Source organism: Catharus ustulatus, chromosome 2 (assembly GCF_009819885.2).
Source record: "Catharus ustulatus isolate bCatUst1 chromosome 2, bCatUst1.pri.v2, whole genome shotgun sequence".
In the NCBI taxonomy this organism is placed as follows: Eukaryota; Metazoa; Chordata; class Aves; order Passeriformes; family Turdidae; genus Catharus; species Catharus ustulatus.
Window position 1 is genome coordinate 50,522,725 of NC_046222.1, and position 14,092 is coordinate 50,536,816.

A 14,092-nucleotide genomic window follows, 5' to 3' on the forward strand; every position below is an offset into this window, starting at 1 on the left:
TTGACCTAAATGTGTTTCTGGGAAGCCAGGTGCTTATAGTGAGACTTCTCCACTGTTGTACCCTGTAGCTACTATCCATTTTTTCCTATACAATTTATTTTCTGCTGATGCACATAATTTTTACTATTTGACTGTTACCCTCTGTCCTCACAGAACTGTTATATCTCATTCTGCAGAGTTATATTTGCTCAGCATTGTATATTGAAGTATATGCAATGATAACTGCTGGGTTCCATACATTTAAATGTTTCTACAATTTGAAACTTTTCTCATTCTCAGCTGTTGTGACAATAGCCTCTTAATAAATTTAAATTTTACTGCATTCTTTAGTTATGAAGGCAGTTTATATGCTTGTCAAGGATCAACCCCAGCAACTGTGTGATGAGATCATGTCACAAGCTGTGCTAAGATCAAGGTAACATCCAGTGCTTTTTCACTGTCCACAGAGCTGTTCCTCTCATTGTATGGAACACTCAGGTTGAAGAGACACAATTTATCCATGGAAAATCCTTCCTAGTTATTTGCAGCCATTTATTTTCCTTTATGGGCCTGAAAATGTCTTCCAAGGAGGGTTTGCTGCATAACCTTTTCATGGACTGAGATTAGGCTGGTTGGCCTATAATATCACTGAACCTTTTTGCCCTTCTCAGAGAGGGTCCTGATATTTGCCCTTTCCAATCATCAGGAATCTGCCAGTGTGCACTGTGACCTTTTGCAGATGGCAGAGTGGCTTTGCAGTGACATTTGCCAGCGCCGTTAAGCATCCTTGAATGCAGCCCACCTGCTCATGTGGACTTGAGTTTGACTTTGTCCCTAATTTGGTTTTGTTGACATCCTCCCTAATTTGGTTTTCCTCTACTTTCACCAGGATTGTACCACTAGTGTTGGGAATGTGTAGTAATGAAAGTGTACTGTGCTATGAAAACTAATGTCAAGAAGGCACTGAGAACCTGAGCCTCTTGTGTCCTTTGCCCCTTGGTTCTTCAGCATACTGGGTTGGTAGTTAATAGGTACAAAATGCAAAATAAATAGAACTCCTGGTATAAATAACTTATTCTGGCAAGATTTTTTGGTGCCATGAATGTGGTGTTGGAAGAGGAAACAGATAATTCTATTCTCACAAATTGTCATTTGATTGGGTACCAGGTCTACCCTTATCTTAATGAACTTTCTAGAAAATTATGTCTTCTTATGATGTGTATTTAAATGTTTGCTGTGATTGTATCATGGGCATTTAGTATAAATGTATTAAATCTTTCAGTTTCAAAAACTGTATTTGTGCATTTATATGCTTCCCAAGAACTGAATTACTACTTCCTGTAGACTTCATTGGATCTCTTGTACAACTAGGGTGATTTTAATTTATTTGAAAACAAAAACTACCGCTGCTGTGACTTGGGAGAAGAGGCAGGGGATGATGCCACAGAATGAAACTCCAAGTCTCCTAAGTGTTATACTTTGCTGCTGTGTTTGATTTTCATAATTTAACATGTAGAAATAAAAAAAAAAACCTACACGTGTTTTATTAGTAGGCTTATATTTTATTATCGTGTTTTTTGGTTTTTAGGGAATAAGAGGCATAAACAGTTAAGAGATTCCTTAGAGTTTGCTGTTGAAGAGATACTGCATTTACAGTTACCTTTGGTAGTTGAAAACTTCAGTGCCTATTTCCCTCAAATGTTTAACTGCAGTCAGATTTTACATCTCCGTCTTTATAGACAAAACTGTTCCTGTATTGTTACCAGTTAATTTTGAATTTGAGTGTAACTGTAATGTAAATTTAGAGTAATCATCACTGATTTAAAGACTTTGGTATTTTATTCTGCTGTATTTATAGTCAGATGAATTTTGAACTGTTCTGATGATCCAAATAAAGGGTATATTGTAGTGCTGTGTCAATACATTTCTACAAAGTTTTTGGTATCTGAGATGAAATAACCAATTTTATTTAAAATCTGCCTTTTATGTAATAGGCCTCATTTCTTTTGCTTATGTGGAGATTTTTTTAGTGGTTTTTTTTTTTTTAACCCCAGAGGCTGAATATTACAGTAATTTCACGAATACAAGCCGCACCAATTTGACCAAAATTTTGGTGGAAACCCGGAAGTGCGGCTAATATTCCGGGGCGGCTAATCTATTAACAAAATTCTAAAAGCTGCCAACACGGAAGTGAGAGCCCGCGGCAGCCCCAAGCCAAGCTGGAGCCCGGCCGGCCCCGGCTGAGGTGGGAAAGCCTGGCAGAGGCGGGGCCAGCAGTGTGGGGGGCGGGCGGCTGAGCCTGAGCCAGCAGGGCGGGGCAGGGAGGGCGGCAGAGCCTGAGCCAGCATGGCGGGGGAGCCCGGGAGAACTGGGGCTAGCAGTGCAGGGGAGCATGGCAGAAGCAGGAAGGCCGGCGGGTGGGGCTGCCTGGCAGCGGGGAAAGCCCAGCAGAATCGGGGCCAGCAGCGTGGGGGAGCCCGGCGGTGCGGGGGCCTGCAGTGCCGGCCAGGGCGAGGAAACGCGGCGGCGGTGCAGACGGGAGGGGGCGGCCGGCGAGCCCGGCGGCGGGGCTAGGGAACGCGGCGTGCCGCGGCCGGCGAGCCCGGCGGCGGGGCTAGGGAACGCGGCGCGCCGCGGCCGGCGAGCCCGGCGGCGGGGCTAGGGAACGCGCCGCGGCCGGCGAGCCCGGCGGCGGGGCTAGGGAACGCGCCGCGGCCGGCGAGCCCGCTGGCGGGGCTGGGGAACGCGGCGCGCCGCGGCCGGCGAGCCCGCCGGCGGGGCTGGGGAACGCGGCGCGCCGCGGCCGGCGAGCCCGCCGGCGGGGCTAGGGAACGCGCCGCGGCCGGCGAGCCCGGCGGCGGGGCTAGGGAACGCGGCGCGCCGCGGCCGGCGAGCCCGCCGACGGGGCTAGGGAACGCGCCGCGACCGGCGAGCCCGCCGGCGGGGCTAGGGAACGCGGCAGCGGGGCGGTGCTGACGGGAGAGGGGGGCCAGCGAGCCCGGCAGCGGCGGCAGTACCACCCGGCCAGCCCCGCCGAGCCGTGGCGCTGAGCTGGGCCACCCGGCCCCGTCGGCAACCATGAGCGGGCCGAGCCTGCCTGGCCCCGCCCCGAGCCAGTAAAGCCCGCTATGCCGCGATCCTGTTACTAATTGGCCAATTTGTGAAAGCTGCGCACGAACGAAAGTGCAGCTAATATTCGGGGTGTGGCTTATCTATTGACAAAGACAGCAACATTGTCGAGGCACCGGGGGTGCGGCTTATAATCCGTGCGGCTTGTATTCGTGAAACTACTGTACTTGTGATGCTGTTGCACTTCCAAATTCAGTAGAACATTAAAAACTGCAGTGTTTAGAGGCAACATTATAATAAAAATGTGAAGCTTTTCAAGATGGCAATTTTTTGGTTTAGTTTATTCAAGCTGTAAGAGCAATGCCTTTTTTACTTTTTAATGGCAATTTAGTAGGTATTTTCTTTGTTGCTGTCATTAAAATCTGCTGGAAGTGGTGTTGTGGGTAACCATTTCTTTCAAGTTTACGCCTCTGATGTTAGTGTTGTCCCTCTGAGGATTTTCCACAAGGTTTGCTCATGACTACAATAAGCACTGCTGTTGTCAGCAGCAATGTACAATGTGAGTTTTCTTATTCTTGCTGCTCTCATACTGCCTGTTACTACTGGGGAGCACCACAGAGTTGAAGATTGCAGCCTACTTAAGTGCAGGAAAGTAAGAATAAATTGGTATGAAAATAAGTTTGCATATTGACCAGCTTTTCTAAGCCTACTGGTAGGTGGAGGAGCTGCTGAAGTTACTTAATGTTTAATTCCAGGCAGCAAGGAGAGAGAACAGATTTTCCCAACATGATCTCTCTGTTAGAAGGGAGAAATTGAGTTGAATTGAGTCTTACTGTGCCCTTAAAATGCAAGCCTGCTAAGTGGCCCATTTTGTTACTCACAGTTGGCTGTGGAAGATGTTTATAAACAGGTCTTTTTTTCTCTTTTTTTTTCCCTTTTTACTTACTGCCTTTTTTTTTTTCTGGTTTGTCTTTGAATGTCTCTTTATCTTCAAACATCTCTTTATCTTCAGAGAAGGAAATTGCCCATGTCCAAAATCATAGAGAACCCTTAGGCTGTATTGTGATTCTAAATAGACTATTGGCTAAATATTTTCTCAACTTTTCTAAAATAAGCTTGGTCATTGTGTTTGGCACTCCTGCAAACTCTTACCACTCCCTTTAAAAAGTATTGCCCCAATTTCCTTGGCTCCCAAAGAATTAAATTAGGGTTTTTTTTGCCTTAAAGGTAAAAGTAGGATATTCCTACTCCTGTAAATGGAAAAGCTGGTACTTGTGGTGTGGTGGGGTAGCCATGCTGTTTCAGCAACCCCAGCATAGAACAGATGTTAGGAGTGGGTTAGGAATTGGTTTATTACTTTGCATCTCAACTGTGCCAGCATAATTCAGTGAATTTTAAGACTTAAAAGCCTTTGATTCGGTTTTTTTTACTCATTCTAGAGGAGAGTCTAGCGTGATGCTAAAAAATGTGTTTTATCCCTAAACTTATTTTCCTTCTTTTTGCCATGCTTATATTTCTTCTAGACTGTGTGGGTAGGCTTGGCCTGGCAGTGGCCACTTGGTCTGGGCTCTAATGTGCAGCACCTGGGCAAAGCAAAGCAAGGGAAGGGTTCATTTCCCACAGCCCTGGGTCACTCTAAGGGCAGAGCAAGACTGGGCTTTGAAACTCTGGATTTCAGGTCTTAAAGTGGCCTTTAATGTGAGAAGCTTAATTTTCAGAGACTTCACCCATTGCTTTGAGAAGACCAAATGCTGTGTTCTTTAAGCCACCCTGTTGAATTTCAGCATTAAAGTCGTGATTGTGAAAGAGTTAGCATACACAGCTGAAAGAGTGTTCTTCCAGTTTTGTTCTAGGAAGCAGCTGAGGGTTTTTTCCATTAAAAATTTCCAGAGAAGGTCTGCCATCTGGTACGGAAAATTTTAGTCCAGATTTAATTTGGCAAAAATTTGATCAATCGAAAATAGTTGTATCATCTTAAATGTATGGCAAGCTTCATTGTAGACAGTGCTACCAGAAGTGTTTGTAGTATCACCAGATTTATGGTAGTACCTCGTGTTAAAACTGACTTGTGCTTCAAATACCTTGAAATCTAAGTAGATAAGCAACAGGGCAATGAGAAGAACCTGAAGTCTGACCCATTTTGCTCCATGTTCTGTCAATGGTAATGCGTGTGAAGTAGCAGCTGTGTGGTAGTGCTTCTCTTGAAATAGAGATCTCTCCAAACACTTCAAAACTAAGTCGGTGAGCATGTAGGGCAATGAGAATAGCCTATAGTCCAATTTGTTTTACTTCATATTTCTCTTGAGTAACAGCTGGATAGCCAACCATTGCTAGCTAAGGCAGATAAAGGATAAAACAATTTTTAGCTGAGAAAATTCCCATCTTTTTCTATCAGCAGCTTTGAAGATCTCTGTGCTGTTAAGCAGCTTGGAGTTGTGTTCAGAAGCTGCTCATGGAGTGGTCCATAACTTCCTTATTCCCCGTGGGTGTTAATTTGATCTTAAAATCAAATTATCAAAGATCATCAAAAAATCAAGTTGTGTAATTTGATCTTAAATCTGTTTATGCTTTTGATCCCTGTAATATTCTTACATCATGAGTTGCACAGTTCAATTATGTGCTTAGCATCATAATGGTTTCTTGGGTTTGGGCTTCATGCAACTTGTTTTTGTCTAAGTGGTGTAAAGGTGTGTACTCTGGGGGATTGTGTAACACCTTGTTTTGACCACAAAAGTTTGTGCTCAGCATTGCCTCTTCCAGGCTGGCGAGTTTTAGGGTTTTATTACACGGAAACTTCTTAATCATTCTTCCATCATTGCCTTCTCTATTGTTTTTTTCCTTTTTTGTGTCAAAAAGTGCTGTATGTTTTCTTGTCCTTTATCTTGCCTGCATCCACATAATTGTCCCCTTACTGAAATCCTCTCTTTTCCGCTTCCTGTTGTTCTTTCTCCTCATTATCTGTGTTCAGTTTTTGTCCATTAATTTCCCACTTTTTTTCCTCTTCCATAGGTGGTGATAAGTAGGGAAAAGTGTGTGTTTTGGGTAGGAATAAAGCGATTCGAAGTTTTACAAATGGTGAGAGCTGGAAGAAACAAGTGCTTTTGTTCCCAATCCTTACCTACAACTTCGTTTTATTTGCCTTAAGGATGGTTGAATTTCATTTTTTTTTAGAGTGGCTCTTCACAGCTGTGAAAGCTGGATTAATTAAAAATTAATAAGGCATCTTATGTAACCTAGAGGTTTGAGGCTACACAAGTGCCCCAAATATTGAAGGCAATACTGTTAAGTGTCATGCCCTCCCCAGGAGTACTGTGGATGCCTGCCCACAAGTGGGAAGGACAGGCACTCAATCTCTTAAAAGTTTGGAGTCTTTGAGCCTGAGAATGAGCAAGAGTTCAGTATCTTCTTTTGCTGCAGTGTATCTCTGCCTGATTTTGCTTCTGGTAGCTGGAGTTACTAATAGGCTTACATTTTAAATAAGGGACTCTACATACTGATTGAAGTAAAGGGAGGTCACAGTATTGTTTGTAAGTATTATGTATGTTTGGAGCTCAGCAAGCTTCATAGACTCATAAAATGGTTTGGATTGAAAGGCGCCTTCAGGATCATCCAGTTCCAGCTCCCCTGTTAGGGACAGGGGCATCTTCCACTGGAATCCATTTCTGGATTCTTCAGGTTGCTCTAACATCTGGTGGAGTTTTTTTAATTAATCTTGATACTTTGGTTACCTTGGTAAGAACAAATTTTAAAGTGCAGTTTGGTACCTGGGGGCAAGAAAAGATGTGTTAATGTGGCATTAGTCCTGGGCTGCTCAAGAATTCACTAAAATATGGGTGAGACTTACTGTGTCCTAGAGTAATACGCTTATGTGAGATAAAGCTCTAACTAGATTTATTTCTAGTATGTGCTAATTGTTTGCTTGGTTTTCTTTATAATAAAAGAAGAAATTGAGCAAGTGTTAATCATTGAATTTAGAAAAGCAAGTTTTTAAAATAACCTCAATCTAATGAGAGCAGACTTACATTTTAACTTTATCAAGGTGTTGTAGTTAGCTTATGTTTTAAGTGGGTATCCAGACATTTATCTAGTAAAGAATGAAAAGAAAATAAGATGCATAATTTGTATTAATTAGAAACTGATCTGTGAATGGTACTGGAGAACTCACTTGGAATTCATGGTGCAATTTAAAAAAACCCCAAACTTCTTTTTCTCTTCACAGGAAAGATGATAAAGATTACGCTTTAAAACAGATAGAAGGTACTGGAATTTCCATGTCTGCGTGCAGAGAAATAGCAGTAAGTAACAGTTCTTTTTACTAGCAAACACACTTACTAAAAGTATTAATTTGCATGCATGCTGGAGGATTTTGTCTGCTCAATCATGTTATTCTACTATGGGTACTATATTTTTATCATAGGGGTATAAAGTAAGTACAAACATCATGTAAGATTTTACGTACCTGTTACATTTGCTGTCTAAACCAGTGTTTTTAAGTTGAAATTCACTGCATGCCTCTTGGCTTTAGTGACTTAAATTACACATTTGATCTGACTTTTAGTATTGTTCTTCAGTTTTTTTCTAAAGAAATTAGTTCTTATTGGCTTACAATGATTAAAACATTAAAACTTATATTTAAGTGAAGATTACAAATAAACTGAGACTGTTGGAGACAGCCTTGGAGGCTGTAATACAGCCGTGAATGCTGTTTGAACATTTTTTTTTAATTTTTCACGTTTATATTTGTATATTTCATGTTGTTAGAAACTGATGAATAATCTAGTCTAGTTACAGTTTGTGAGAAGGTTGTGAAGAAACAGTGGAAAAATGGTATTATGAAGTGTACCTATTGTATGTTCTTATGTTTTACTGCTGCTTGGTTCGTTGTTCTTTAAATATTTCAAACCAAATTGCTTGCTAAAAGGAAATGCACATAACCTAAGGGTGTGTGTGGGAAGGGAATAGTTTATTTTCAATCCATATTCCTCAAGAGTGTAAAACTTCACCCCAAATTTAATTTTCATTGACTGAAGTGAGTACTAGGCTTTCCCACTTAGTCAAATTCCATTTGGCATAGTGATATCAAAACCAATCCTTGAACTGAGATGAAAAAGAAGCACAAAGAATATTTTTAGGAAATGTTCTTTTTGTCCAAGGGTGAAAGCTGAGCCCTCTGCTGTTGTAGACATCCACTCTGAACTAAAGGAGCAGAAAACAGGGTTTTAAATTTTGTGACTTTCAACCCCTTGGGCACAAGTTTTCCAAATACTGTGACTCAGGCTGAATGCATTTAGGAAATGTGAGCTATCATTTCAGAGGGATTTGGGTTAAGTTGTTGTCTTTCTTCAGTGATTTACTAAGAAGATTTGAAGAGTTTGTTCTGCTTGAACTTGGCAGGAGAAGCCTGGCTGATCTTAGGGAGGTGTCTCTGCTCTGTGTATGACCCTAACTCAATTTCTGTGCATTATGAGAATCATTAACTTGGCTGACTGGAAGGGAGGATTTGGCCTCATTCTTTTTGGGCAGCAAGGTCCCCAGTATTGATGGAAAAGGAGCAAGCAGCAGAGGTGCTTTCTCTGTGCTCTGAGCAGCTGCGCATATCCCGTTGGAAGAGAACAACAGTGCAACTCGGGGCCCAAGTAGGACAGAGTTGGTGAGGGAAGGAGGGAACACAGTGCAAATAGCAAAGATGCTAAGAAAGCAGGTATCAAGAGCCAAGAGGGGTGTGGAGCCCAAAAGCAGGCATAGGGATAGAAAGAGAAACCTGAAGCAATATTTCTGGAGCTTTAATTGACTTTGCTTCTGGTTATACTTCTAGGCTTGGGACTTCTGGTACTGTGGTTGAATTTTCCTGCAGCTGAATTAATAATTCACCATGGACTTCTGGGTTTGAATTGGTTTCTTGCCATTCTTTTGATGTTGCTGTTTAAAGTGAACAGGAAGATATTTTTTTCCCCTGGAATAGTGTTGTTTATTGTAATTCTGTTAAATAGATTTTTTCCACCTTTCTATAAATTAATATTGCAAAAGGAGCAAAATTAACCTCCTATGGAAATAAATCAAATTGATGATAATAATCATACTGTTTGTATTGATTATGTGAGTATGTGTAACATTTGTGAGAATGCTGCTGAGTTAATCAGCAGTGTTGTACCCTGTTGTCTGTAATATAACTAATAAAATCATTTGTTGTTGTGCTTTAAAAGTCAAGGCTGCATGTCAGACTTTGTTACAGTGTGTTCTGGACTACCCAAATTAATGCATTTGAAGAGCGTGGTGGTGTTAAGAGGAACTAGGATGATTTAGTTTGCATATGAGCCATATCCATTTCAGTTTCTCTGGACGGCTGAGGCTTGTATATTCTGCTCTGTGATAATCTGGGAAGAATGTAGCTTGATATAAATCCCAGTGAAACTCTTGTTTTTACAGCTCTGCCATGGCTTTTGTCTTGTGATGAATAACTTCAGTTTTGGAGTATTAAGTAACTTTTATATTTAAAAATCCCCATAACCTACTCTTGTGAGACATCTGTTTGATGCAGACTCCTGAGTTGGAGAATGGTGTAAGAAAAATAAAATAACTATTGAATTTCATCAGTTACAGGGAAGGGTTTGAGCTAGGTTAGAGACTATTGGATAAACTCAATCTATACATCACTTGAAATAAGTTGCTTGGGATTTTTTTCTTTAACATTTGAACTTTGACTTTCTTCAACCATTTGTTTGCTTGGTGGAGTTAGCAGTTACTGTGCTGATTTAATCAATATGTTTCGTATCAGGCTAATTGAAGAATTGTATTTTTCCTTATCTTTGCCCCATTCATCCGCCATGGTAAACATTCATGAATCCTGCTTCTTTCAGAACCTTAATTGAATGTCTGGCTGCTCATATCTTGTTCTCAGCAGATCTGTTCACTGCCTGCTATGCTGGTTATCTGTTTTGTGATCTGCAATTTCGCTTCTGAGGATTTAAGCAGGCACTAAAAACTGCATGTTCAGCATGCCAAGAGTTGAATTTGTGGTAGATGGGAGAGCAGAGGGATAGAATGGTGAGAAGATTTGTATAAAAATATGCAGAATGTACAAGCCCAAATGATTGATTCCCCATCTTCTGATTTAATCATGTGGAAGAAAGTCATTACAATCTATCCACCTGGAATAGTGCAGCAAATGCTATTTCACAGTTCACAAAGCAGCAGAATTCTTCAAGACTGTAGAAAGCTGAAGTAGTTAACCAGGCTTTAAATACAGCTTCAAGATTTTGGCTTATTTCTTAGTTTCCTCTACAGAAGTCCTAGGTTTTGAAGCAGCCAAGTGATTTGCTGACATGTTTTGTCGACTAACATTTTTCATTCAGTTTTAGCAGGTCTGCAAGTACTTTGCTTGCATATGCTTCCTTTGACTAGTGAGGAGTTGCCTAGGTTGAAGTTTTGTTTGGGATTTTTGTTTTGTTTAGTTGAGGGAGCTATGAGGGGTTTTTTTGTTTCTTTTTACCAGTTTTTCATGTGATTTGTTTATTGATGCCTGGTTAGGTCAACAGAAATGTCCGTTAGCATTAATTTTTGTCTTAGCTCTGAAAAGGAAGTGCTGGGTGTCATAGCAGATGGTTTCAGTGAGGGAAATGATGGTGAATGTGACAGTACAGGTCTGGGGGGGACAGTGCTGTGCTCTGGCTGTCTCCTGTCTGTGTTGTGTCCTTCAAACAGCACATCCAATTTGTGAGTTCAAACAGCCTTGGGGTTGCCAGGGTTGGTTGGAACAGAAGACTACAGAACAATAAGCAGCTGGCTTCTCTGGTTGTTTTCACTCTTGAGGTCTGCCTTGGAGGCATTCCTAGGATTTTGTTTCCTGTTGTAACAAGTGCAGGCTGTTATCACAAAAGATTATGTCCTCTGTATTGGATCTAGTGATAGTGTGACTATAGGATATTCATCTTTGCCAAAGGGCAAAAGAGCAGTTTTGTTAGTTTGTGGAGAGAGCATGCAGAGTTGAACCATCCTTTGAATGTGCTGTTACTTAACAGAACTCCTGCGAAAGGGAGAGCCTCTGCAGCAGGCCTGCTCATCTCTGTATCTGCACTGTCCCGATGGCTTTCATCTGGGCTGGAGGAAGAGATAGAGGCACAGCAGCAGGCCAAGCCTCCATGGCAAGTTAGAAGGGACCTGCTGTTGGTGAGTGGTCTTGCCTGTGTTGACCTTGGTGGAGGAGGTTCCTCTAGAGAGTAGTTGGGCGGCCTTCCATCCCCTATGTGACAACAGTGTGTCACCATGTGGTTATCAGGTCGCTCTTCCCTCTGCCAGTGGAAGGGATGGAGGAAGGGTGTAAGGGCTCTTCCATAGCGAGTCTGAGGATGACTGATCTCTGCAGCAGCCAGAAGGGACCCCATGAGGCAAAAGCCAAAACTGGGTGACACCAGGATTTATACCCTCTTCAACACCTTCGCCTGGTAAGCAGCAAATAACTCTCCCAAGTGAGTTTGCCTGAAGACATCCTGAATCAGCTGAATGGCAATGAACAACAGTTGTGTGTAGGTTCCTCAGGTTACGGGGGCCATCATGTCCATTCCATGCTAAGTGAAAGCAGTTTCCCACAAGAAAGACCATACACAGAAATCACTTAGAGGAGTGCATGTCTTCCTTGTGTCAGAGGGTTTCTTGGCAATCTTTCTCTGTAGTGATAGGTGACAAAGTACTGAGGAAGGCAGATGTTTGATTTGCCTCTTTTTGGCATGTTTAATGATTCTCAAATGCTTTAGTTTAATACTAACACAGTATGTAAAATATCAGTTGTGACTCGCTACATTACTGATCTGAAGACATTAAGGGAGTGTAGCACTGTTTTTAGTTCTGTGACACTGAGACAAAGATGCTGACTAAATGTTGTAATTAGAATCCTTAGGAATCATAATGTTTTCTGTGAACAGCAGAATTTGTTCAAGCTTGACATCCAGTGTCTGTCTCATCTGGATTCCTCACCCACCTCCTTACTTTGAGAGAACATTTAGTAACACCTCTTTTAATACTTCAAATGTGTTTGGAATTAGAAGGTGCTAATAAAATATTGACTTGCATGTGACATCACATAAGACTCACTTGTTTTAGAAACTGTGGAAGATAAAAAGAAATACAGGGTTTTTTTCCTCTTGACATTTTGTGTTGTCAGGCTTCTTTTTTGCACATTTAGGATTTTAGGAAAAAATCAAAAGAATAAAATATATAACTTTGTGAAATTGTTGATTTGTCTGAAGAACTAGAGCTTAAAAAATGTGTTGTCAGCTTCGTAAATTCTTAGAGTGAGCAGCATTATAGCTTTGTTACAATGCCTTTGTAAGCTTTTATTTGAACACTTCTGAAAGGAAAACAGCATGTACTTTCAGCAGGTATTCTGTTCTTTTTTAGTACTGTGGAATGTCTGACTCATGAGAATACAAAACTAAAATTGTATTTACACTGAAGCAAACAGATCTTGCTTGAATCTGATGCATAGCAGCTAAGCTGGCCTGGGATTTGAGCAGTTGTATGATAAAATTCGGGAGTTAGTTTATAAAACAAAGTACAGTAGTTTCACGAATACAAGCCGCACGGATTATAAGCCGCACTTCCGGTGCCTCGACAATGTTGCTGTCTTTGTCAATAGATAAGCCGCACCCCGAATATTAGCCGCACTTTCGTTCGTCGCGAGAATCCGTGCGCAGCTTTCACAAATTGGCCAATTAGTAACAGGATCGCGGCATAGCGGGCTTTACTGGCTCGGGGCGGGGCCAGGAAGGCTCGGCCCGCTCATGGTTGCCGACGGGGCCGGGTGGCCCAGCTCAGCGCCACGGCTCGGCGGGGCTGGCCGGGTGGTGCTGCCGCCGCCGCCGGGCTCGCTGGCCCCCCTCTCCCGTCAGCACCGCCCCGCTGCCGCGTTCGCTCGCCCGGCTGGCAGGGCTGCCGCCGCCGGGCTCGCCGCCCGCCCCGCTGCCGCTTTCGCTCGCCCTGCGCCGCGCCTCGCGAGCGCCGCGCCTCGCGAGCGCCGCGCCCGCCCCGCGGCGCTTTCGCTCGCGGCGGCGCTTTCGCTCGCGGCGGCGGCGGCGCTTCCGCGAGCGGCGGCGGCGCTTCTGCGAGCGGCGGCGGCGCTTCGCGAGCGCCGCTTTCGCTCACCCCGCCGGCAGGGCTGCCGCCGCCGCCACCAGGCTCGCCGGCCGCCCCCTCCCGTCTGCACCGCCGCCGCGTTTCCTCGCCCTGGCCGGCACTGCAGGCCCCCGCACCGCCGGGCTCCCCCACGCTGCTGGCCCCGATTATGCTGGGCTTCCCCCGCTGCCAGGCAGCCCCACCCGCCGGCCTTCCTGCTTCTGCCATGCTCCCCTGCACTGCTAGCCCCAGTTCTCCCGGGCTCCCCCGCCATGCTGGCTCAGGCTCTGCCGCCCTCCCTGCCCCGCCCTGCTGGCTCAGGCTCTGCCGCCCGCCCCCACACTGCTGGCCCCGCCTCTGCCAGGCTTTCCCACCTCTGCCGGGGCCGGCCGGGCTCCAGCTTGGCTTGGGGCTGCCGCGGGCTCTCACTTCCGTGTTGGCAGCTTTTAGAATTTTGTTAATAGATTAGCCGCCCCGGAATATTAGCCGCACTTCCGGGTTTCCACCAAAATTTTGGTCAAATTGGTGCGGCTTGTATTCTTGAAATTACTGTAATTTCACGATTATAAGCCGCACCATTTTGACTAAAGTTTTGGTCTGTACCCAGAAGTGCAGCTTGAATTCCGGAGCGGCTTATGTATGAATGATTTTCAGAAGTTTTCAAACCCGGAAGTGACAGCCTGCAGCAGCCCCGAGCCAAGCTGGAGCCCACGCGGCCCTGGCAACAGGGCGGCGCTGCCGATCTGAGCCCGTGATATTTCTCTGTATTTTTTCAGTGTTTTCAGTCTTGTGCGGCTGAGCGGTTGCCCTGCTCTCCGCCCACCCAAGCAGCTGAGCGGCTGCCCTGCTCTCCGCCCACCCAAGCGGCTGAGCGGCTTGCCCTGCTCTCCACCCACCCAAGCAGCTGAGTGGCTGCCCTGCTCTCTGCCCACCCAAG

The 14,092-nt window shown here is 44.3% G+C and overlaps 1 protein-coding gene across 2 annotated transcripts in view; it reads left to right on the forward strand.

The window, feature by feature from the left end:
• Positions 1-14,092, forward strand: part of LOC116992495 (cyclin-dependent kinase 8) — a 79,166-nt gene that overhangs the window by 17,586 nt on the left and 47,488 nt on the right. For both annotated transcript variants that reach the window (XM_033052182.1, XM_033052183.1), the window contains exon 2: positions 7,268-7,343. In XM_033052182.1, the coding sequence (XP_032908073.1) occupies positions 7,268-7,343 (76 nt within the window). The remainder of the gene's footprint in view (positions 1-7,267; positions 7,344-14,092) is intronic.